The sequence below is a fragment of the Hermetia illucens genome, chromosome 1 (genome assembly GCF_905115235.1).
Source record: "Hermetia illucens chromosome 1, iHerIll2.2.curated.20191125, whole genome shotgun sequence".
Lineage (NCBI taxonomy): Eukaryota > Metazoa > Arthropoda > Insecta > Diptera > Stratiomyidae > Hermetia > Hermetia illucens.
Window position 1 is genome coordinate 218,559,132 of NC_051849.1, and position 26,207 is coordinate 218,585,338.

The following is a 26,207-nucleotide window of genomic DNA, read 5'->3' on the forward strand; positions in this document are numbered from 1 at the left end:
ACCACGTCACGCCAGGCAGCTCGAATTCATCAGCAAGCGTTCTTTTCGTCAAGTCTCCGCAAGAACGTCTAGCGCTGGGTCCAGCAATATGTGTCAGCTCTTAACGGTACACCACTACAACAGAGCTAGAATTCAGTAATTTCCACGTGGATTTTATCAAGTTTCCTCTTTTCGAATACTACGAGTGTTTAAAGGAGTCGCCTGATCCCTCCAACTCCTCATCCTGCCTACTTTCTGTCAGGCTCGTCGGGGAGCAGCTCTCTCTTGCCTAAATACTAGCACTTACCTTCTCTTCCAGACAGTATGGCATCAACCAACCTCACACACAGGAGCAATACCGTTCATTACATTTTTCTTTCACGCTGATTTATTTAGCATTTGTTAAAACTTCTTACATTATACTTATTGAACTAAATTCTGCACTGCGTTAAGTCGCGCCCGGCCGTACAAAATATGATTGACTGAATGGAGTTAATTGATCATTTCACCTATTCCGCCAGCAATTCCGCGTACTCGGAAGTCAGTGCGTGAACATTTCTTGACCATGGTCTGCCTGAACATTATCTAACTTGGATTACTGCACATTTGGTTGCATAAACGATTACATAACAAAAATACATGCTAACCTCGTGTCCTTATGCGCATTTACGCGACCATCGTTTATCTTAATATGGTTTGATTTACTTTGACATTGCAGGCATGACTAAATTACCGTTCTCCTTGGGCTGCGCACCACTTTCAAAGGAAATCTACAAGCCTCTCCGGCTAAAATGGCTTTCGGCTCATTGCTCTGCATTCCGGGCAAGTTTATCGGCAACATCGTGATCCTCAAGTAGAGAGTCATATTTTTACTCCCTTCGTCGGATATGAAGACCATTGAGAATGGGGGGATAGCTGTGGTGCCCCCAACGCTCCCACGGCCTGCTCAACGTTTTTAGCTTACGCTGTGTTGGTCCTGCGCGGGATTTTTGGTTGCAAATCAATTCAACCACGCTCCGCGAACTCCGAGAACTTTGATTTCCTTGAAATTTAGTTTGTCTGATTGCCAGCAAATAAATAATATTAAACAAAAGTACTAATTTCGGCATCATTCTTCTTTTTCTTCAGCCTTTGTCCCGTTCACAAGCGGGGTCGGCTCGTCGTCATCGGCTTCGCCATTTGGCTCTATCGAATGCCTGATCTGGGTGCAATCTCGAGGCTTTCAAATCCCCATCCAGCGTATCAAGCCACCGTTGCTTAGGTCTGCCTTTTGGTTGTTTACCATCGACTTCGATATTCAGACCAATCTTGGCAAGTGAATTCTCGTTTGCACGAATTGCGTGACCATACCATCGAAGACACCTCTCTCGCAACTTTTCCACGATCGGTGAAACCCCATAACGATCGCGGATATCCTCATTTCGGATGTGATCTAAACGTGTGACGCCACTAGTCCAACGTAGCATCTTCGTCTTCATTACCGCAAGACGCCGTTCATTGTCTTTTATGGTCGGCAAACACTCAGAACCATAGAGAGCGACAGGACGGACGACAATGCGGTAAATTTTAGTACTAATTTCTGTTTCATTATAATAAGCCAAACTTGAACCAAAAATAAAATAATTTTTAAGTCAGAGCAGAAACCTGTTGGAATTAGAGAAGTTGAGCTTCAATTAATTGTTCGACTCGCCTTTATTTTTTGATATTTTTTAAGATAAAAGCTTAAACACCGAAACTTTAATAATATTTTCAAATTTCGCATGGAACTCCAAGTGCATTTCCAATCATTCCATGATGGCTAACTTCTCAGACTCAGTAAAATTCCAAAATAAACATAAACCCCATCTCACACGGGTGATTTTTTTCTCTTGCAGCGTACACGTCACTTGACAATGTCACGATGATTTACTTAACCAATTTGACAGTTTTCGTACACCATCCACTTTCCGCTGTCATTCGGGATTAGGGTGATTTTTCGAGCGTTTTGTTTTTACAAAAAATGGAAGTGCGGCGTGCGGGTGACGCGAGTTTAGATGAATTAGTTCAATATGTAACGCTTCACGTACAAAATCCGATAATCCTGACGGGGGTAGTGCTCCCGTTCGGCATTTTGTACGCGATTGCATTCTATTTGTGGTTCGTCGTGTACGGAGTCGTCGAGCACTATGAGGCCGGGATAATTTGCCTGGCCGCAATCATTTTCGTGCACATTCTTACGTCGCTCTTTTGCTTCTGGAGTGTCCACGTGTTAACTTTTCTAAATTGTCACAAGGTGAGTGAATGGAACAGAAAGTGTCGCGTGACTGAGGGCTGGACGCAAGCTGGCAGAACAGCTTTACATCCGTCTGTGCAAGGAGCCCTGTCTTAACCGAAAATAGATGGGTAGTTACCGCTAATTAGCATCCAAATGGGTCTACGTCGACAGAATGACGGTTAGGCGTTCTGATGAGCTACAGATTTCCCCAAGCGACCAATTGACTCTCACGATTCCAGAGGGATTCTCTTTGCTTCGGTGGTTAAAGACCAGATTAGGGGTACCGAGCATATGGTATGCCTTTGACTCGTGCTTTCGCGGTTTATCCATTTCTATTTCATTGACAGTGAGGTCATACAGGTGTCGGAACACAAAGCTGGGGGATTCCCCTGTCAATCACTATGACCCTGCTATTTCGCTCAACCATTGCGTAGGGGATTGCGCCTGTGCAGCTACCTCACGCCAAAGAAATTAGCTCATCTATCTTAAGCTCTCCTACTCAGCGCAGCGAATGCCACTCACTATTCATTTTCGTTTCAGGTAAAAACGCCACGGAATGGCGTCTACGCAAAAGTCGTTCCTACGGCCAACAATGGTTCATCCAGGCTCGTTAAAATTGAGCAAACATACATGGACGAGAAGGACAAGGGTAGCGTAACCTACTGGTTCATGTTCCAGAAGTCCAAGTACATCTGGGACCCGGACAAGGCTACGTTCAGAGCTCTCGAATTCCCAGTACACCAGCCCCTGTACACTTACGCAAAATCTAAAGGAATTGAGGATGAAAACCAACTCGCTTTGGCGGAAAAAACTTACGGAAGGAATCAGATGGAAATGGTCGTGCCCGAGTTCTATCAACTCTTCATCGAACGCGCCACGGCTCCGTTTTTCGTTTTTCAGATCTTCTCCGTGGGACTGTGGTGCCTTGACGAGTACTGGTACTACTCCCTGTTCACGCTGTGCATGTTGATAGTGTTCGAGTGTACCCTGGTGCAGCAGCAGCTGAGGAATATGTCGGAGATCCGCAAGATGGGCAACAAACCCTACCTGTTGAACGTCCTGCGGAACAACAAATGGCGGCCGATAATCTCGGATCAACTGGTACCAGGCGATTTGGTGTCAGTTGTGCGATCTCAGAATGAAAACACAGTTCCCTGCGATATTCTCCTGCTTCGAGGTTCATGCATTGTCGACGAGAGCATGTTGACCGGCGAGTCGGTGCCACAGATGAAAGAGTCCTTGGAGACGCTTGATGATCTGCAGGCAGAGTTAGACGTTGACAGTGACGGGAAGCTCTTCACACTTTTCGGTGGAACGAAGGTAGTTCAGCATACACCCCCCACGAAGGACGGAATCCGGGCTCCTGATGGCGGGTGTGTGGGGTATGTCCTGCGAAACGGTTTCAACACTTCGCAAGGCAAACTTCTCCGAACGATTCTTTTCGGCGTGAAGCGTGTCACGGAGAATAATTTGGAAACTTTTGCATTTATACTGTTCCTGCTTGTGTTCGCCATTGCTGCGGCAATTTACGTCTGGATTCGCGGCACTGAAGATCCTGATCGAAGTCGATACAAGTTATTCCTTGAGTGCACGTTGATCCTGACGTCAATCATTCCACCCGATCTACCTATTGAGCTTTCATTGGCCGTGAATACATCACTTTTGCAGCTATCCAGGTTGTTTGTCTATTGCACGGAACCGTTCAGGATTCCGTTCGCTGGAAAGGTTGAAATTTGCTGCTTCGATAAGACTGGTACGCTTACGAGCGATAATTTGATGGTCGAAGGAGTGGCTGGGATGAACAATAGTTCCGCAGTGTTGCCCATAGCCCAGGCTCCCGATTCTACTATACAAGTGTTGGCCACTTGTCATTCCTTGGCACAACTAGATGATGGGCTGGTGGGCGATCCATTGGAAAAAGCCATTTTGACCGCCGTCGATTGGAATTTGACGAAACAAGACAGCGTTATACCAAAACGTGGAAAGCTAAAACCACTGAAAATCTACCACCGTTTCTACTTTTCGTCTGCTTTGAAGAGAATGTCAGTGTTGGCGGGATACATGCAACAGTTCACGAACGATATTTGCTATGTTGGCGCCGTGAAAGGAGCACCTGAGGTGATCATGAATATGCTTAAAAACGTTCCAGAACATTATGAAAAGGTGAGTGTTCGGATTAGCTGGAGATTTTCAAGAAAATTCAATAATCTAATACCCCTTTCTCCTCTTCCAGACTTACCTAGAATACGCCCGACGTGGAGCTCGAGTCTTAGCTCTCGGCATCAAAACCTTTGGTAAAATGGACCCAAAACAAGTGCGCGAAATCAAACGTGAAGAAGTGGAGACAGATTTGGAGTTCGCGGGCTTTGTAATCATTTCATGCCCGCTAAAACCTGACTCAAAGAGCATAGTCAAAGAGCTGATCCACGCTTCCAACAAATTAATGATGATAACAGGCGACAACCCGTTGACTGCCTGTCATGTTGCGCGTGAATTGCGTTTCACGAAAAAAGCAATCCTCATTCTCACGGATGACGAAACGGAATGGGTGTGGCAATCAGTAGACGGCGGTGTAATCAGGCCAATGACTGATCCTTTGAAGAAAATCATCAGTGAATATGATCTCTGCATAACAGGCGAAGGTTTGGATTATCTAAGGTACGACAGGCATGATTATCTCGTACAAATACTGCCGTACGTGACCGTTTGTGCGAGATTTGCTCCCAAGCAGAAAGAGTATGTTGTCACAACGCTAAAAAATCTGGGCTTCTGTACATTAATGTGTGGTGACGGCACGAACGACGTGGGAGCTTTGAAGCACGCTCATGTGGGTGTCTCGATATTAAGCAATGCCCCGTTGAAGAAGACGAAAACAAAAGATTCACAAAATCCGGCAGATAATGCGACAAATGATGTAGTTGCACCGTCACGCGGTATTCGGAATCAGATGAATCACGAGGAAAGGCGCAATCTGACTCCTCGTGAACGTGCAATTTTGAGGCAGCGAGAGGCCTTGAGTGCGACTCAGGAGTCGTTGCAAAAGGTGAGAAATAGAGTGAGTGTCATTTTGGGACCTGTTTGATTATCTTTCTTTCTGTACTGCAGGCGTTGAAGGATCTCGATGAGGAACAAGTACAAGTTGTAAAGTTAGGCGATGCCAGTATAGCTGCACCGTTTACTAGTAAAACATCATCGATAATGTGTGGTGAGTTAGGTTTGATTTTTGTATGTTTGCTACAGTGGCATCAAAATAGAAACGGAGTAGGTTGGCTCGAATTTCAATGGCTGCAGAGAAATTTGTATGGTAGGCTGCAGTCAAATGTCAGTCGATAGGACTTTAAACGCTTCGAGGTGTAAATTCAAATTGAACTGTATTGCTGTTGAGCCTCGTGCTGATTCCAGTTAACCCGTTGGGGAGTTCCGTCCCCACGTACTCGAGGAGGGTGATCAGACCCGAGTCTGCAAGGAACTCATCTGAAGTGGCTCTGCCACGAAGCCTCACCGGAGGTTATCTGGTACCATGGCAACCGGGATGGCGCTCTGAGAGCATATGCTCCAGGAGAAATCCTGGAGGATGTGCTCTCGGCCCGGTTATTTGCGGTTGGCCCCCTAGTGGGAGTTTCATGGTGGTTGTGGTTATGCCTACATCGCGGGCAGAGCTCCTCGGAGCTCAAGCGTGGAGTTGCGCTGTACAACTCGGGTGCCGTACCCCTTAGTTGCGGCAGAGGTGTTAGATAGGCCTCACATCCACTGGTATGAATGCTGAGCCTGCACTCAGTATAAACTAGGACCGCTGTGCTTGCATGGTGGGGCTCTGATTGTGGTCCCAAAATCAATCCGTGTCCGAAGAGGACCATGGGATTAAGCCTCCACGGCAGGTACTCACGTTAAACCCCCAGGACTTTCGTGTATTGCCATTGAAAAATAAAAGGCAAAGACGGTTTCGTACCAAAGCAGAGGCAACTCGTCGGACGCTGCTTCACCTCTGCCTTGAGACCAGCGTGATCGAAGGGGTACTCAGATGTAAAATGCTCGCTTTATATTCGTAGAACATGATATGACTCCGAATTATATTGAGCGTAAATCCGTCAATATTTGGGCCAAAGCTTGGCCAGAATTGAAAAGAAGAACAGGCAGTAAGTTGCTCCCCATTTTGTACGGTCCGACATCAACTGCATGCGGACTTAGGATCGTTCATTCCTCAAAGAAAAGGATTACATTTTTGATCACAGGTAGACGTAAGAGAGACTGGGGTCGAAAGTTTACTACGATCCTTGTTCGTTTTAAAGCCTTTTCTCTATCATGGGCTTCCAAGACCATATGTGACAAAAGAAGTATGAATGAAAGGCCATGCGGGTCGGACGGGAAAGCGCAAGGCCACTATAGTGGCTCAAAAGGCTGATTTTGATATGGGGTAAGTCTGATTTGCTAATCCTAGAGATACGTGGCGAATAGACCTGTCGGGTCTAAAGTGTCATTTTACAACTTTATATATCTGTCGAAAGCACCACTTCCAAATATAAGTGATTTTGTACTCGCTTCATATATTTTTAATCGCTTCAAAATGTCAGTTTACGAGCAAAATTCTCGTCATTTGCGGGAAATTCTACTTTACGCGTTCAATTCAAAGAAATCTGGGGCTGATGCTCATCGATTGCTCTTGGATACGCATGGCAATGCAGCTATTAGTGAAAGAACGTGTCGTGAATGGTTTCAATGCTTCAAGAACGGTGCTTTGAACGTTAAAGACCGACATGGCGACATGGGAAAAGGTGTTTGAAGATGACGAGTTGACGACCTTATTCGATGAAGACACCTATCAAATCCAAGAAGAGTTGGCGAAATCATTGCATGTTACTCAGCCAGGTATTTTCAAACGCCTTAAAGCCCTGGGAATGGTTCAGAAGCGAGAAAATTAGGTGCCTTACGAGTTGAGGCCGAGGGACGTTCAACGGCGTTTGTTTGCTTGTGAACAGCTGCTAGAAACTCAACGACGGAAGGGAGTTCTGCACCGTGTCGTGACTGGAGATGGAAAATGGATTCACTATCACTATTTACACTATTCCATATCAACAGCAAATATTTCAAGGTTATGCTTTGTATTTGATGGGACCAGCTCGGTGTAGTTTACTACCAGCTGCTCAAACCAAGTGGAACCATTACCATTTGAGGCGGGAACTGAACGAAACACCTCTTCATTTCGAGGAAAGGATCGATAAAGTGATTTTGCTGCATGACAATGCTCGCCCCTGTGTGGCGCGATCGGTGAAAACGTACCTAGAAATGCTGAAATGGGAAGGCTTCCCCACCCGTCGTACTCTCCTGACATTGCTCCATCCACCTTTTCCGATCAACGCCGCATGACTTGGTCGATCAGCATTTCGGTTCTTACGATGAAGTGAAAAATTGGATTGATTCGCCTCAAAGGATTATGAGTCCTTTCGACGCGGGATTCGTTTGCTGCCGGATAAATGAGAAAAAGTAGTGATCAGCGATGCACAATACTCTCAATCATAAATGTACGGACAATTTTTGAAAATAACGCTTTAAATTTTGACAAAAAAAAAGCAGCGGAAGCAAAGTTATACGCCTAATATAAACAGTTAAAAGGAGCTCCAATGAAGAACTCCCTATTCCCGTTCATCAATGAAATTTTCGGAACCAACCCGGAAACGAAGTTAGGTTCGGCGGATCGAATACCAAGGTTTTGGAACCGGTATGTGGACCATATCCGCGCTATCATAAAGAAAAACGATGTGGAAAAACGGTTGACTTCCTCAATAAACACTGCCCCCTAGTATCGAGTTTTCCCTCCCTCGAGATGAAAAACCAAGGTCAACTATCTTTCTTGGACCTGCTTGTTGAGGAAGAAACAAACGAAACTAGACCTCACAATCTAAAGGAAACCGATGCACACCAACCGAGTTATCCCCAGGATCTCGAAACACGCTCATCAGCACAAAGCCGCCTCCTTCAAGAACATAATTCACCGGATGTTAACTGTTTCCATTTCCTCGGAGGGAGTAATGAAAGAGACGAAACATATTTTTGAGTTCGCCAGATTGAACGGATACACCGACCACACCGACGATTTGATTTGACTTGTTACTCGTTCCTCGAGAATGCAATCGTCATCATGTACAAAGGGTAATACGACAAAGCAGTCATGGACAAGTTAAACAACGGAAACTTCCATGAATTGAGGAAAGATCGTCTACCTGAGTCGAGTGTAAGTAAAAGAAAGTGGCTCTTAGAAAACTCGGTTTCTACTTCAGTCACTATTAACTGTGGAAAAATATTTGAGCCCAATAAAACACGGATGTGCGACGCGTACTCCGTTACAGGGTTCGCCAAATTTTTTCCTTGTAAAAATTCTTTTATACGTCGCAAAATTTGCGGGAGGCAGCCTTTGGTTACCCTTCTCATCACCAGCGGTTTCGTTTTTATCGCGGACCCATCCTCCAATTGGAGAGTAACCAAAAGTATCGCCGAAACTTTTCAGACTGATATTCTTCCCACACCAGAAACTTCGATGCTTGTTTTTTTTTCTCTTTTAAACGAAGCTTTTGAACTAAATCCTCAGTTATATAATTGCTCTGGCTTCCTTGATCGGTGAGAGATTGCACCGGAACTCCCGGGGCATCTTTTGCCGCAGGCGTTGGCCGTTAGAAAACATGTACTGGAGCTCGTCAACTCTGACGAATTTTTTGCATTATAACTGACGCTACTTGTGGGTGAATGATTCTCCATACGAAGTTTTATCGGATTCAGAATAATAATACGCTGTTCCTTAAAAATATCGCACTTGAAATATTTGCACTTTCTTCAAAATTCTCCTTTCTTGAACTTTTGGCACAGTAAATACACAAAGAATGGTGCCGAAGCAACTTTTTCTTCCCGAGACTATCTTGGACATCCAGAGGCAATATGACTTCCCATAGAGATAAAACAATTTAAATTTGACGATTTCTCTCCACTTGAGCTAGCGAGAAGTGTTACTTCTTTATGCACCTTTTTCTTGCTTCTAGGGTCGTTGTATTGCCGCAATCACATCACTTCCCAACCGGGAGACATTACCACATATCTGTTCTCGAGAAACTGGCCTCATCAATTGTGATGGGATTTTTTGGATTTCGCAAAGCCGTGCAAACTCTCTACGGGTCAAAACATTCATCTTTTGCGTTAACATAAAAGGAATGAATGGCACCCGATCGGCAGCGTTACATCCTGCTTTGAGAAGGTTCTGGCCGTCCCTAAGCTTCTGGTATCTTTCTGCGAGATTTGAGGGAAATCAACAAGTGTCTGGATCTCCTTCTTTATCAGGGCTCGTCGATTTCTGTATCGTCGATCCAACAAGTCTCATGCTTGAGCATAAGTCTCCCCATAGACCCCGCTTTGCGTCGCCCCTCAACTTATTTTGGAGTATCATCAGACGCTCCACACTACCAATATCGGAGCCGTTATAAACCGAGTTGAATAGACTTCTGAACGAGTGATAGTGACTAATACCTCCTCGAAAAACGTAGGGATTTCTGAACTAGAGACTGGCTCTCGGGCGATAACACCGACTCCAGGAAGGCAGATGTACTTTCGCGCAGTGAATCATTCGACTTCCATTTATTTAAAAGCTCATCGTCACTGCCTCAATAAACTACGTGTCTTGTGCATTACCGCCGTCCCAGCTAACGCCGCCAGGTCAGTTGTCTATTATTGTTTCGATGACAGCTGCAAGGCCAGATGCTTATTATTTATGCCACATACAAGTGGAGCAATATTAAATGTAGGCTGGTCTTCAAGGCCATTGCTGTTGCTGGTCTGAGCAAAATCGAAGCGGTTGCAAAATCGAAAATTGGAAAATCGTCTAAATACTTCCTATTTGCATTAACGGCCAGAACTTCGAGGGTGGTGTTGGTAGCATTATTTCTGTCGATGCTGTCAGCCGGCATATTAACCGTGCTAGATTCGTCTGCGCTGTTTTATTTGAAATTTGAAAATGAAATTACTTCAATACCAACGTCAAGCTGAGGTTCCATGCCACTGTTCTCTCAGTTTGACAACATATGAAAAGGGACCACCAGTTACTCAAAAGCTCTAAGCCTTAACACCGCCGTGTTGTCGGTGCACTCTGGCTTGAGAAAATTTCGAATGATGACCTGAGTTTGCGTACGGAAATTACCGGTGGATGTCTAATCAACACATGGTGGAAGTGGCAGTGGATAGGTCATACTTTAAGAAAAAGCGACGAATGTGTGGCGCGGCAGGATCTGCAGCATTCGAAATTTATTTCTAGATGGCGCGGAACTCTCCACTCAAACATTTTAGAACGCGCCAAGGGAGTGGAGAATTAGCGGTGAGAAAGTGCCGTTGGTTGGGACAGTAAGGACCGCATGGAAATAAGCCGGTCTCTTCTGTTTCCAACCGCGGCGGTGAATACACCGTGAAAAAGTAAAAGTATATTTATTACATTGTGATAAGTAAAGTAACAAAGAAGAAAATCCGATTTGTACCGATTAAAAATAAGCATCTGAACGCGATTGACTACAACAACAACTGTTAAAATAAATTTAAATTGGCAAACATACTCAGCAGTGACTTTTCAATTTTTTGCATTGAATTTGTGAAGATAATAATCGTTTCAACAAAGTGGTGACCCCGTCTAGGAAAACGCACCAGCGCCGCCGCCGAGGAGAACCCCAAGGCCATCAAGTCTGGTGATTCCGCCATCGTCATCCTCGTCCCAACCAAACCTTTGTGCGTCGAATCGTTCGAGAAGTTCCCTCCATTGGGTCGTTTCGCTGTTCGTGATATGAGACAGATCGTCGCTGTCAGTGTAATCCAGGCTGTAAACTTCAAGGACGCCAGCCGTGGCAAGGTGACCAAGACTGACGAAAAGGCCACCAAGGGCAGGAAATAACTGCGATTCATCAACATCTTTCTACGCACAATACAACTGTTTGGATTGCCATTTGTTTGACTCGGACGTGGTTTTGCCTTTGTGCGGTTTTATTAAGTTGGAAAATTTGTGAATACGGAAGCATACAAAATCCCATCGAAGTACTACGAAAACATCTGTGCTACGAGCCGACGACGTAAACAACGTCGCATCGCAAACCTTCCGCACTCTACGACGGGCACAGGCAGGCACTTCGCATAAACTTTCTTCGTTTCAATTTTCGTCGAAGGCGCATAAATCTCCGTCCGTCTACGGGTCCAGTCGGCTCGGCTTGAAAGTAGCACACGCAAGGACAACTAATTATATCCGATAAAAAAAAATATAATTGCTTCCCTCGCAAGGAGTTTCGCAGGAAAGGAGACGGCCATCAACTTCATTCCAATAACGTTAGCAACTGGCAATCAATCTGTCCAAATTTAATTGTTGTCATTAGTTTCGCAATATTCACACTAATTGTTAATTATATTATTAAGAGTGTAAATCGTGATTATAGTTAAAATAAAAGTTATACCAGCTGCAGGAGACGGCGTTGAAGTGTTTCTCATCGCGGGTTCTCCGTTTTCTGGATGGTGATTTCGGTCTGCGCTGGAGAGCGTCCGCTTCGGTCGTCATTTCTGTGTTCGTGCGTACATTTGTGGGTGCGGCCTGCCGTGTCGGAGCAAAATTCACCGCGTTTCATTATAAACTCACCGCGTGTTCATTGCAAACTCGTACTTTTCGTTACTCAAGATGTCGTTCGACAGCAAGGACGCGGCAGGCCCATCGGATCCGCAAGTGACCGCCCTCGCCGTTCGCGTTCCTCCGTTTTGGCGGCGGAACCCGGAGCTGTGGTTCGTGCATTTGGAAGCGCAGTTCCAAATGTCCGGCATCACATCGGACGCGACCCGCTTCAACTACGCGGTGGTCGGCCTGGACGAAGAGTCTATTCTTCTGGTGTCCGACGTAGTGAAGTCGGCATCGTACACACAGCTCAAGAGCGAGTTGATCAGGCGCCTGTCGGCAAGCGAGTCGGCAAAATTAGACCACTTGCTGGCGGGTTTAACGTTGGGTGATCGAACTCCCAGCCAATTGCTTCGTGAAATGAGGCAATTGGGTGGGAGCAAGATTGGCGATGACCTGATCAAGTCGCTCTGGCTGCGACGGCTCCCGGAGGGCACCCAGGCGATCCTAGCCTGCGTCTCCGGTTCCTTGGAGGAACTGGCAGCGACAGCCGACTAGGTGCAGGAGGTGTATGTACGCCCAACCATAGCGGCCGTTCAACCACAGTCGGATGAGGTGAGCGACTTAAGGCGCGAGATAGCTGCTTTAATAGCCAGCGTGGCCGAGATGCGGGCGACGTTGGACGCTCAGCGTTCGAGTGCCAGATCGCGAGCTCGCTCACGGTCGCCACACGAAAAGGGCGTTCGGGTAGCAGGTCGTCAAGACAGCCTGCGGGCAAAGGTATTTGCTGGTACCATCTGAGATTCGGAGATAAAGCGACAAGATGTACGCTACCTTGTAAATTCGCGTCTACCGCAAAAAACTAGGTCCGCGGGGGGTCTTGGCGACGGCCACCCAGAGCGTAGCGCCACGTCGCCTAACTATTTTCGACCCCCTCAGCAGGCGCAACTACCTCGTCGACACGGGTGCGGAGGTTTCGGTTCTTCCCGTACCCCGGCATCATAAACTCTATCCACAACCCCTCAAACTGGCGGCAGCAAATTCCTCCCGCATCAATACATACGGGTACATGCAAGTGGACGTGAGTCTTGGCTTGCGTAGGACGTTTTCGTGGCGTTTCATCCTAGCGGATGTCAGCTTCCCCATATTAGGCGCAGACTTCTTGTGTCACTATGGATTGCTGGTGGACTTGCAAAATAAGTCCCTTATAGACCCCATAACCAACCTTAATTCGTCGGGCCAAATGGTATTTCACGCTGACAATAACCTTTCCGTTCTTTTGGAAGACATCACCGACTCTTGTGTTCGGACACTCCTCCAAAAGTTCAGCCAGATTACTACCGAGTGTAGTCTCTCGAAACCAGTGAAGCACAATGTGCAGCACCACATTAATACTACTGGTTCCCCGATTTTCTCGAAGGTGCGTCCTCTACCACCCCAGAAACTGGCTATTGCGCGGAAAGAATTTGAACAACTTGTTCAACAGGGTATCTGCAGGCCCTCAAACAGCTGTTGGTCTTCCCCATTGCATATGGTCCCTAAGCCAAATGGCGAATGGCGTCCCTGTGGGGATTACAGAAGGCTAAACGCGCAGACTGTTCCTGACCGATATCCAATTCCACTCATCCACGACTTTGCGCATCACCTTGCGAATTGCCGCATCTTTTCGACCTTGGACTTAGCCAAGGCATACCACCAAATCCCAGTAGCTCCTGAAGACATTCCAAAGACGGCAATATGCAGACCCTTTGGACTCTTCGAGTTCACCCGAATGACTTTCGGATTGTGCAATGCGGCGCAGACCTTTCAAAGGTTCATTCACTCAGTCCTGCGAAACCTCGATTTCTGTTTCGTCTATTTGGATGATGTTTTGGTCGCTTCTTCCACTGAGTCTGAGCACTTAGCCCATCTCGAGTGCATTTTTCAACGTCTCCTTGAGGCCGGTTCAGTCCTAAACGTTGAGAAATGCAAATTCCTTCAACAACAGGTGAGATTCCTCGGCCACTTCATTTCCTCTGAAGGAATACAGCCCGACCCAGACAAGGTGCAAGCAATTACAAGCTTCCCGCGTCCGAAAACAGTGAGGGAGTTGAGGAGGTTCTTGGGCATGCTAAACTTCTACCGTCGTTTCCTGCCCAAGGCCGCCCATCACCAGTCCGTTTTGAATGCGTACTTGTCTGGCCCCAAAACAAAAGACACACGAGAGATTGTGTGGTCTGAAGAGGCTGTCCGCGCGTTCGATAAATCCCGACAGCAACTGGCTGATGCTACACTCTTGGCATTTCCTCTGCAAGATGCACCCCTAGCCGTTTTTGTTGATGCCTCTGACATCGCAGTAGGTGCTGCCCTTCACCAAAAGGTGGATCAAGTTTGGCAGCCGTTGAGCTTCTTCTCGAAACAGTTGAATCCCGCTCAACGGAACTACAGTACCTACGATCGCGAACTGCTCGCCGCGTACTTGAGCATCAAATACTTCCGTTTCTCCCTAGAAGGCAGGCCGTTCACAGTGTTCACGAACCATAAGCCTCTCACGTATGCTTTGAAACAAAAGCCCGACAAAGCGTCCCCTCGTCAGCTTCGACACCTGAGCTTCATAAGCCAGTTTACGTCAGACATCCAGCACGTGTCCGGCAAGGACAACATAGTTGCTGACGCTTTGTCTCGTGTCTCCGAGGTTAACATTCCCGCCTCACTCGATTTCTCGACTATTACCAAGGCGCAGGAGGATGACGCAGCACTTCAGAGCTTCAAATCCAACCCCAAATACAAATTTCGGGAGTTGCCCATCTTCGGCTCAAACCTCTCGCTCTGCTGCGAAGATTCGGAAAAGGGACCTCGGCCATACATTCCGGCCACATTTCGCAAGGAAGTGTTCCACGCAGTTCACGACTTGGCGCATCCCGGCATCAGGACAACAAACCGGTTAGTCACCGGAAAATACTTCTGGCCCTCCATGAACAAGGATATCAATTCCTGGGCCAGAGAGTGCATCGCATGCCAAAAGTGTAAAGTCTCCAGGCATGTAAGGAAAGAAGTGGGCTCATTCCCCCGCACTACCAAGCGTTTCCACACGATACACCTCGACATAATAGGGCCTTTGCGAGACTCGCACGGTAACAAGTATTGCCTCACAATCATCGACAGGTTCACGCGGTGGCCTGAGGCAATACCTCTGAAAGACATTACGGCGCAATCTTGTGCCGAAGCCCTCTGCCGACAGTGGATACCTCGCTTTGGCGTCCCTGCAGTGGTCATCACTGACCAGGGAATGCAATTTGAATCCACCCTTTTCTCGGAGTTAGGCAAACTCCTGGGTTTTAAACGCCAGCGGACTACGGCATACCACCTGCAATCCAATGGGATGCTAGAACGTTGGCACCGGACGCTGAAAGCCGCCATTATGGCACGCGACGATCCGTCCTGGACTCAAGTCTTGCCTCTCGTCCTACTCGGCCTACGTACAACCCGCCGAGAGGAATTTGCTGCCAGCCCCACGGAGCTGGTTTACGGGGAGAAGCCAAGACTCTCAAGCGATCCGGTCTTCGACAAGAGATCGGGTCTCACGGAGTCGGGGTTGGTGCGTCTGCTGAGGGACAATCTCCGACGCATCAAAGCGCCACCACCCACTCGACACTCGCCCACACCTGCCTGTTCGCCCAAGGAACTGGACCCATGCACGCACGTTCTGGTCAGGACGGATGCCGTCCGGAAGCCACTGCAGCCTCCATATGAGGGCCCGTACCGCGTTCTCGAGAGGGGAGAACATTTCTTCCACCTCGAGATCGGTGGACACAAAAAGGCGGTCTCTTTGTCCAGACTGAAACCCGTGTGCGCTCCGAAGCAGCGTCGTGTCCGTTTTGTGGATTAACGGGGAACGGAGTTCCGGGATCCGTCGCCGAAACCCCCTAGGTTTCGTCTGGGGGCGGAGTGATGTGGCGCGGCAGGATCTGCAGCATTCGAAATTTATTTCGAATGTTGCGGATGCGGACGGGTAGATGGCGCGGAACTCTCCACTCAAACATTTTAGAACGCGCCAAGGGAGTGGAGAATTAGCGGTGAGAAAGTGCCGTTGGTTGGGACAGTAAGGACCGCATGGAAATAAGCCGGTCTCTTCTGTTTCCAACCGCGGCGGTGAACACACCGTGAAAAAGTAAAAGTATATTTATTACATTGTGATAAGTAAAGTAACAAAGAAGAAAATCCGATTTGTACCGATTAAAAATAAGCATCTGAACGCGATTGACTACAACAACAACTGTTAAAATACATTTAAATTGGCAAACATAGTCAGCAGTGACTTTTCAATTTTTTGCATTGAATTTGTGAAGATAATAATCGTTTCAACAAATGCATTGCTGGCTATACTATGCAATGGAATCCACCGTTTCAAAGTGGCCGACGAGTGGGGCGTCCTAGAAATGGGGGGGGGGGGGGCGGAATGTAGGCTTCTCGGGAATATTCGGGGGAGAGCTGAAGCACATTTCGTTGAACCCAGAGCGGTGTGGTGTACGCGTTATGTTTCTTTTAGGAGATATTGGTCACCACGTTAAGTGTCAGAATGATAGCCATGCCGAAAACTATGGTTCATTGCAGAGAGTGCTGCTGATGATTACCTTTGGGGCTGATTATATGAAATGATAGTAAGCTGGTATTTACTTAACAATATTCTAAAAAAAATCAAAATAAAGTATATTAGTTTTTGCCCTTTGTTTAGATGAAAAATGCTTGCTAATGAGCATATATAACTCAGTGGCAAAAATATGAATATTTCTAGTATTTGTCTCCAGTACCTTACTCAATTTGAACTTTCTTTTTCCTTCCAGTTTGTCATATAATTAAACAGGGCCGATGTACTTTAGTGACCACGTTACAAATGTTAAAAATATTAGGTTTACACGCTTTAATATCTGCTTATTGTCAATCAGTTTTATATGTTGACGGCGTACGGTTGAGTGATACACAAGCGACTTTGAATGGATTACTCATTGCTGCCTGCTTTTTATTCATTACTAGGTCAAAGGTAAGTAAATACGTCTACTTTGGTGATGAAATGAATCGTTATTTTGAGAATCAATTTTGGCTAACGACATCATGTAGTACGAGTCATCTAATGTCTGGTTCCTTCATTTTCAGCCACTGAAAACACTTTCCAAAGAAGCGCCACTACCTAACATTTTCAATATGTACACGTTGTCCACAATCCTAGCTCAGTTTGCGGTTCACTTTGCTGCACTTATCTATTTGGTACAGGAGGCGAATGAAAGGAGTCCCCCAAGGTAAGTTGGCATGAGGAGTTGATTTTAAATTTTATTAATACTAAAACAGGATTAAAAGGGGGTACGGTCGGTACGATGGAAAAAAGACACTTTTCAATTTGTTTGTGTCCTGAGACGTCCCCAAAAAAAGTCGTTTTGCGGTGATTTTAAACTGCAGCCGTTACCGACTTTTTAAACGTGAAGTGTTGGAAAATCGCTTTAAAGTTTTTCACATGAGGAAAATGCTTTTTTGGGATTTTTTTTTAATATTTACTTACACAGAATCATCGATACCAGGCCCGTACAGCAAACAGCTATCATTCAAGATGTCCAGAGTATCTTTTTGCTCTTGTCTTTGGCGAATTCGACCTTCTTTGCTCTCGTTTGCAGCTTGCTCGTCCGTTCGACTTACGCGTATTCTGTCTACTGCACGTGCCCATTCATGACAACTTGGTACACTTTTAAAACTCATCTCTTGCATGATCGTGAGCAGAGCCAAATAAATTTAAAGGTGCACCCTGCCATATTAGTTGTTGTTGATTGAGCCATTCATTGCTGTTTTGCGTAAACCTGTCGAGGCATCGCTGCAGAAGGTCCTCTTTGCTCAAATCCTCTTAAATGGGTTTCGAGTCGAATAATCGTGCGTTATTCCTTTTTCTGTCTTCTGCTATTTTTTTCGGTATTTCTCACGAACAGACGACACAACACTGTGACAATCTAGCTAAAAACTTAGACGAAAATTTGCCAACTTACATACACAACTGCCGCGTCGTTTTAGACTGGTTAAAATTTCATATCTCCGTTAGTTTTGCCCCAATCGCTTTAAAACTTTGTCACATTCTTGAGATGTTGTGAATTCATAAAAAAATGGGAAACATATCTCAAGGACGTAATTCCTCCTTAATAGATTTTTGTTAGTCATTTTAATAACAGTCTTAGGATTAAAAACTTGCTGGAAGCGTTCGTTCGCTCTTAAATTTTTTATTGATGTTACACGAATGCTCTATTTCGGGAATCAGTTATTCCCTTCATCAGTACACTTTCCTAGTTGGCTCCCGAAATACATTGTGTGTTTTTGTGTTTGGATGTGATGCTACCCGCTGCAGTTGGAGCACATCAGCACCAAAAATCTGATGTCTGATGGGTCCATAGGCGAGGCACTCACATATAAGAATTACAGGATGGAAATATATCATCTTGGAGAATTCCTATTCTGGGCATTAAGGTTTCGCCACCTGTCATTATGGGAAGGTTGTTCCCAGTTTTTGATAGCAGAATCAGTCAATGCTACTGATACCCCAATTGTTGATTCCGGTACGGGCATGGGGGAAATTGAATCCTCTTTGGCTAAAGCATCCGAGACTTCATTTCCCTTTAAACCATAATGACCGGGTTTCCAGAGTAATTCTATCGTATTGAATCTACAATCAGAGTTCAATCGGTTTCTACATTCCTGAACGATTTTTAAAGTGATCAAAGTACTACTCAGCGTTCTCAACGCAGTTTGACTATCGCTACAGATTGCGATGCGCCTACTCTTGAACCGCTCGTCAATTATCAATGACTCTTCCAACGCTCTGTGCCCTCCACGTCCATTGTTTCCCCATAGATCTAATCGAATTAGTCTATGAACTGCTTTTATTGCAGTGTTCTGAATAAACAAATCCAAGTGCTGCAAATTGAGTAATGCATTCATAGTGGCGCCGAATGTCGTGCTCATGGCACCGGTGATACCCAGACACACAGTTCTTTGCAGTATGGCGAGTTTACAGCGGAAACTCTTTTGCTCCACCTTACCACCTTAATCCACCACACTGCGGATGCATAAGCGAACATCGGCCTTATGATAGCGACATATATCCACATTAGTACCTGGGGCCCAAATCTATATGTCGAGGCAAAGGTCTGCCTATACAGCCCATAAGCTCTGAGAATTCGTTTCATCTTTATCTCTACATGTTTGTTCCAAAAAAGCTTCTTGTCTAGAGTAACTCCCAGATATTTCACTTCTTCGGAGATTTGAAGGATTGTACCCCCCATCTCTGGACCATGTCCGAGGTATCAATTGCCAATCAAATCAACGGCGTGTTGTGTATTTCTACACACCATTCCGAGATCTCGACCAACAACCAGCACAGCCACGTCATCCGCATAAGTTTGAACATATATTGGCAGATTTTGCAGTTTGCATAGTAGTGAGTCGGTCAGCATACTCCACACAAGTGGCGATAACACACCTACTTGTGGGCATCCTTTCGTCACTTCCGTCGTTGGGTAGCGGTCAACTTCCACTTCAGCACACCGCAAATCTCTACGTTAGCATAGCGTAGATCCACTTTATTAAAGTTTCATCAACACCATGCTCTCTAGCGGTATCCCAGAGCTTATGGAAGGGCGCAGAGTCAAAAGCCCCTTCAATGTCCAAGAACACCCCATCGCGTACTCGTCTTTCAGAAACGCGTCCTCTGTCTTTGAAATCAAATGAATGAAGAGCAGACTCACAGGACTTTCCAGGTTGGTAAGCATGTTGGTTTTCATTTAGTGGGTGCGATCTTAGCGCCTTCTCGCGAATGTAACGCTCAACCTGTTTCTGCAGATATTTCAGTGAAAATGATGTTAAGCTGATTTGCTTGAAGTTGTTTGGATTTGAATAGTCATCTTTCCCAGGCTTAAATATGAAGACTACCTTCACCTTCTGTCAAAAGGAAGACACGTGGCCTAGAGCAAGACATCCTCGAAAAATGTTTCTTAGAAGCTGCTCTAAGTGCTCTATACCCTCCTTTAGCATCGCTGGGTAGATGTCATCCATGCCAGGCGCTTTGAAGTGTTCAAATGATAGTATAGCAGCTCAAGCAACATCATTGGTAACAACCGCTCTCTAATTCCCTTTGCAATACCTTCGTGTTCAAGGGTTTGCAGAAACCGCTAATTCTTTTCTTGCCAGTTGGGAGACCTGCTCTCCCGGGTGGTGTACTTCCAAGAGAGTCTATGAATTCGATTCTGAAGTTTGTGAAAGTACCATCCGGTTTTCTAAGAAAGTCCAACCTGTCTGACTCATCCTTATTAAGGACTCTGCACAGCCTGGAAGGCTCCCTTTCACCTTCCAGTTCCTCACAGTATGATCTAAAAGTGTCATTTTTCTAACGTTTTACGATCCTCTTATCTTCACGCTGTGAGCTCCGGAAGTTAAACCAGTCTTAATTTGTATTGCTTTTGCAAGCACGAAGAAGAAGAAGAAGTAGTTTGGTTGATTTCCTAAGTCTATGCAGTTTTCGGTTCCACCATGGAACCGTTTTACCACGTTGGTCTCGGGAAATACGACAAGCGTGTTCAAAGCACTCCAAAAGTTTGCGATTTAGTTTCTATTATAATTGATCTTCTATCGCAAAAGGAGACTTTAGTCGCCTAGGAAGCTCAACTTTGCCGCCAAGAAGTTAATTGAACTTTATCCAATCCGTTTTCTTAGGATTCCGTCTTTGTATTACAGGCCGTTTGCCTGCAATAGTCAGACTACATTCTAAGTAATGGTGATCTGAGGGTGAGACTTCATCTAGCACTCGCCAGCTTCTAATCAACTCTAACAGCTTTGAAGTGCAGATTGTTAGGTCAATGACATCACTTCATCTTGGCCCCAAGAACGTAGGATCGCACCTTACGTTGTGGTCATCAGACTAGCTGAAGTGATAAAATCAAAATAAAGGCGAGAGAGAGAACTCGTGTGGCTCCCAAACATCCAGCTTTTTTTGGAATCCAATCTTCTACAAATGGTTCCAAACGGTTTTATGGTCTATACCCAGTTCCTGGCCAATCGAGCGAATGCTCACATATCGGTCTACTTGGATGATTTCGACGATTTTATCAGTTTCTACGTCGATTGGCCTACCAGTATGGGGTGTATCTTCAACATTCACTACACCACAACGAAATCGATCGAACCAACACTGTGCTGTGCGAATCGTTACAGTATCGGACCCATAAACTTCACACATTTTTTTTTGGCCGCCTTGGTTGCATTTTTACCTCTCAGGTAGTAAAAACGTAAAATATGACGAATTTCTTCCTTGGTGGACTCCATCTTTGACGCGCTATAACTTGAGACTGAAACATAAGATCATAAAACTGTCAAAGAGACACCTGTAGTCAGATTGGCGTCTTCAAATCGGCGTATAGTATGACCCGATGCGATAAGTACAACACAAGATATGTTTAAGTGTCGCCATCTATTGACAAAATACGACATTACTTTTTCCCCAACCTAAGCCGTAAATGATGGCATTATCATACGTCCGCGCTCCCCACGTGTGATTGTGGGGCGCTGAGCACTTCTTACCAACCATGGCTTTCAGCTCGTCCTTAAGGTGGGGAATGGAAGAGAAAGCACAGAATACGAGAGGCTAGAGGACTTTGATCGCCTGCAGTTTCGTGGCAAACTTCTCGTCGGTGCCACATTCTGGAGCCAAAGCTGAATCCGCCCTTGATTCCAGCGTACGGATCTCATTCATGAAGCTTGAGTTATCGAAGTTAAGGGCTGCATTGCTGTTGGATTCGGAATCTATAGGCGAAATTCTATGAGACAAAACAATCCAAATGAAACTGAAGAAAGGGCTTACCATCTGTATCCTGGCTTATGGTTTGCTGGTAAGATCAATAAGTTGCTCTAAATCGAACTTCAAGCTTTGCAGCGAGTCGATTTCCTGAGTATCCGTAGCAACGCGAAGGGCCTCCTCGACTTGCTTCAGTTTTTTATGGAAAAAGTTTTATTAAAATTGGAAAATATGCTCGTTTGACACCCATTTATGAACCTGTGATTTAAACTGTTCTATGGATTCCTCCATGTCGGCTACGTTTTCCGTCTAATCAAATTTGTAGTTTCGTGACGGAAGCAGCTGAAGGTGAGGGCAAGCTGGCAAGGCTGGCAAAGTTACAGGACTGTCCTTATATGTCCTGTAACTTTGTCAGCCTTGCCAGCTTGTCCTCACCTTCCGCCGAAAGTTCCGCTTTGTTGTGTCCGATTTCTCTGGATATCGTCCACTTAGCGGTTTAGTAACGTCCATGTCCCCATTCCCAAGATACTTCGCCTTCTTTCGCAGTGCCTTCCGTTGTCGTCGGCTGGGAGCACTCTCAGGTTTACGGTGTCCGGGCTGCATGCATCGGTTTCTACATGCCGGCATTGGACCACTTGCGTCTACATCACCATCTTCCCTTTCTTCCGTTTTTCCTGGTATAGGCGGAGGAAAAGGTTCTGACAAGCAAGTCTTTTTCCTTTGCGACTAAAGTTTCTTTCTGCCGAGCTTTCTTCTCCCATATTTTGAAAGAGTTAGGCAACAGTGTCACCGACAGGCCAGTCGTAGTCAGGTTTCCAGTTCCTCTCATTAAGGGAGTTACTGTATTATCTTTTCTGGCTGACCGCTCCGTAGACACGGGATTTAGGTTTTCCACTGAAGTGGAGCGCCTGTCTTCGACATATTTCTCCGTGGTGGACCCGAATTTGGTCCGAGGAGGAGTCCGAAATACAGTACTCGTGTAATATTAATAAAAAAGTGTTAGTCAAAGATGGAAAGTCCTCCATTTTTGATCCAATTATTAAATATTGACTAACAATTCTTCTCCAAATTACAACTATTTTTAAGGTGTTGTTGTCTCCCAGGATTCTGGGATTTACAACTCAGATGTTTGTATAATGTTTATCAACTTACTTACAGGGAAGGCAAGGTGAAATTGAACATTGATCGTCAGCCTGGCGAGAAGGATGATTTTCAACCAAACATTATTAATAGTACCGTGTTCATAATTTGTTTAGCACTGCAAGTTTCTACATTCGCTGTTAATTATAAGGTAAGTGTAAATCGTCAAACTGTTCCTTTGCAAACTATCTAGACTAATATAGGGTACAGAACCTATTAAGGGACATCCTCAAAAAGACAAACTGGCCTGAGGATGTCAAGGAAGGGTGGCTGCCTCAGGGGCCGCGCCTCATTCAAGATCTGAGGTGGAAGAGACAATAATCGGGACTGTGATCTGTCGTGGATCCTCCCCTCCTTGATCGCGACACTCGGGTCCGGAGACTTACGGCTCCACTCGCGCGGTCGAGCCGTTTTTTAAGGTTTTGTGTGAACACAAAACATGAACATGTGCGGTGGGTCTGTCTGTCCGTCTGTCTTTTTTTTTTTTTTTTTTTTTTTTTTTGTTGAGGGGGTGGAAATCTTCAAAAAGACACTGGTCTGGACACACCAGCGTGTGGGATTTTTACCCACTAAAACCACCCCCGACTCCCTCCCTGCTCCGCGGAACCACCATAACCACCTTTCTTCTATACGCGGCGCACGTGACCGCGTTTTTCTCCTCTCCTCTGCTTTTCGCAGTTTATTTTGGATAGATGCGATCATGGAGTTTACCGCATCCCAATTCTCTTGATGTGCTAGCATTTTCGGCACTAGATTTTCTGGTACCAGCACCTTCCCTAGAGTCTCCTCTAGATTCCTCCTTTCTTCCACAAATCTCGGACAGTGGAAGAATACATGCTGTGGGTCCTCTGAGACTCCATTGCAATTTGGACAATCGGGTGAGGTCTCCAATTTAAACCTGTGAAGGTATTGGAGATAGCCTCCGTGACCCGTGAGAAACTGGGTGAGATTATAATTAATCTCACCGTGTCGTCTCTCCAACCACTCCTTGATGGCTGGAATGAGCCTGTGCGTCCACCGGCCCTTCCCCGAGCGTTCCCACCGCTGTTGCCATCTATTTATTGATCTCTCCTTTTCAGTCTTCTTCGTCCGCGATGAGGAAGAGGTTGGCCTTGCATTGTATATGTTCGCCATCTCATCTGCCAAGATGTCAATCGGCATCACTCCAGAGATGACGAATGCTGCATCATCTGAGACAGTCCTGAAGGCAGAGTATACCCTCAGGGCTGTCCTTCTGTAGACTGAACTCAGTTTGGTGGCGTTCCCTGACATCCACAACGTCTCCCTCCAAACTGGGGTTGCATAGAGCATGATCGAGGTCACCACCCTGGCTATACGCAACCTAGAGGTATGTCGTGGCTCTCCTGTCCGTCTGTCTGTCTGTCTGTCCGTCACACGCATTTTTCTCGGAGACGGTTATAGTGATTGACACCAAATTTGGTAGAAAGGTGGGAACTGTGAACGCTCACGCATACAGTGAATTACATCCTTTTACCGCGAATTCAAGGGGGTCCCCATACATGCAAAAGGGGGGGTGTAAAATTTTTTTTCATCAAATATAGTCATGTGGGGTATCAAATTAAAGGTCTCGATTAGTACTTTTCAAAGCCGATCTTAGTTTTGACATCACGTGAGGACGTGCGCTGATATGTCGATCACAAAGAACACCAGTTGGGGAATACCACTTCATCCAGGTTGCATGAATGCGTGAAACAATTTCAGTTCTCCATTGGCTGATAGCATTGACTCGAGATATTTAAATCACTGAGTTCTGGCAATGGCAGTAACCTGCCCTTCGAGATATTTAAATCGCTCAGTTCTGGCAATGGTAGTAACCTGCCCAGAACTGAGCGATTTCAATATCTCGGGTCAATGCTATAAGCCAATGGAGAATTACGTTATGCTCCTCAAATAGGGAAACACAAAACCTTTTATACCTGAAACGTGAAGCTTCCGGTTTCCCGACTTGTTTTATTTTTCAATTTTAGCTCGCGTTCTGGTCGTTATTCAATAGGCCGTCGCGAATTCCCTTGTATTGTCTATTTTGGAATCCGGTGCAGACCCACGCATCGGAATAGGCACGTTGATTTATAGTAGTAGTAATGAAGCGTGAGGGATCAAAGCGCTCAAAGGACCCCCCCCCTCACATTCCCGAGCCTGGCTAGCACAGAGGCGTGCAAGAACGTGTCGACCGAGCACTTTGATGGAGCTTCAATCTTTCCGGGCAGACCTTCACGGTCAACTTCGCCAGTTTTTTTTTAGGTTTCTGGGATAGCTCTGCCCTCTAGGTCATTGTCGGCCATTTAGGATGATCGCTCTGAACATCCTAACCAATTAAGTTCATTACAAATGTACAGGATTGGAAATTTGCTTCTTATCAAATTACGTATCCTTTGCGCAATTTATGGGAGATAGTCCTTTGAGCATGTTTGATTATGTACAATAAAAGATATTTGAATTTTTAGTAATCTTATTCCCCTTCTTTAGCGAAATTTGAAGATTTATTGATTATTCATCTTTCTATTATCTAGGGCCATCCATTCATGGAAAGTCTGCGTGAAAATCGTCTCCTTTTGTATTCAATCCTGGCATCAGCATCAGTAGCTGTCCTTTTGGCACTTGGAATTTCATCAGATCTTTTAACGACATTTGAAATTATACAATTTCCTAGTGATGTAAGTACAATCTATTTTCTTGTTTAGTCACGGTGAACTTATTTTCACTGCAATTTTCCACCTGATTAACATTCTCATCGGGATTTTCTCTCTTCCACTTAACAGTTCCGTAAAATTCTGATTTTTGTACTGCTGATTGATACAGTCCTAGCATATCTAGTCGATAGAACTTGTGCATTCCTGTTTGGCGATATAAGAAAGCGATCGACCGTTGCAAATTATTGATGGATGGATTGATTTAGACTTCTTTGGTTAAGAAGGCTATTTTGGGAAGATACATAATTTTAAATTATATGAAAAGAAATTTAGATATTTAATGAAAGGGAAAAACTGAAAATAAAAAAAAAAACTATATTTAAATGAACAGCGCAGTGTTTTCATTTTTCAATTTAGATTTTTAGCTTTTGGTTCTGCGTCAATTATGCATATTTTGGTGGCAGTTAGGACAATGGACGTATATAAGAGTTGGCTGGGATCCAGTATTATTGCAAATATGTAAATCTAAATATTCTTTTGTAATGTTAAAATCCTCGGTTGTGAGTTTTAATATTCATCAAAAAAAAATTCCATTAACTGAGTGGTTTGCCGTATTGAACAAAGCAATCTTCTGTTAACCACATTTTATACTGTTTACAAAGATTTATAGAATAGTTTCGTAACAACGAACAGTTGTTTTAAACTAGTTTTATTATTATTTGCGTCAATATATTGGTTGACACGTGCTGCAGTGTATGTGGAATCTAGTTC

General features: G+C 45.2%; 1 protein-coding gene across 1 annotated transcript; it reads left to right on the plus strand.

Moving 5' to 3' along the window:
* The first annotated feature begins 1,864 nt into the window (after positions 1–1,864).
* LOC119654533 (manganese-transporting ATPase 13A1) lies at positions 1,865–25,797 on the plus strand. Its single transcript, XM_038059980.1, has 9 exons — positions 1,865–2,251; positions 2,774–4,396; positions 4,467–5,276; positions 5,339–5,438; positions 16,670–16,866; positions 16,980–17,122; positions 22,804–22,936; positions 25,317–25,460; positions 25,566–25,797. Exons 1-9 carry the CDS (start codon positions 1,979–1,981, stop codon positions 25,683–25,685), a joined length of 3,543 nt encoding a protein of 1,180 aa, XP_037915908.1. The 5' UTR covers positions 1,865–1,978; the 3' UTR covers positions 25,686–25,797.
* Positions 25,798–26,207: the final 410 nt, after the last annotated feature.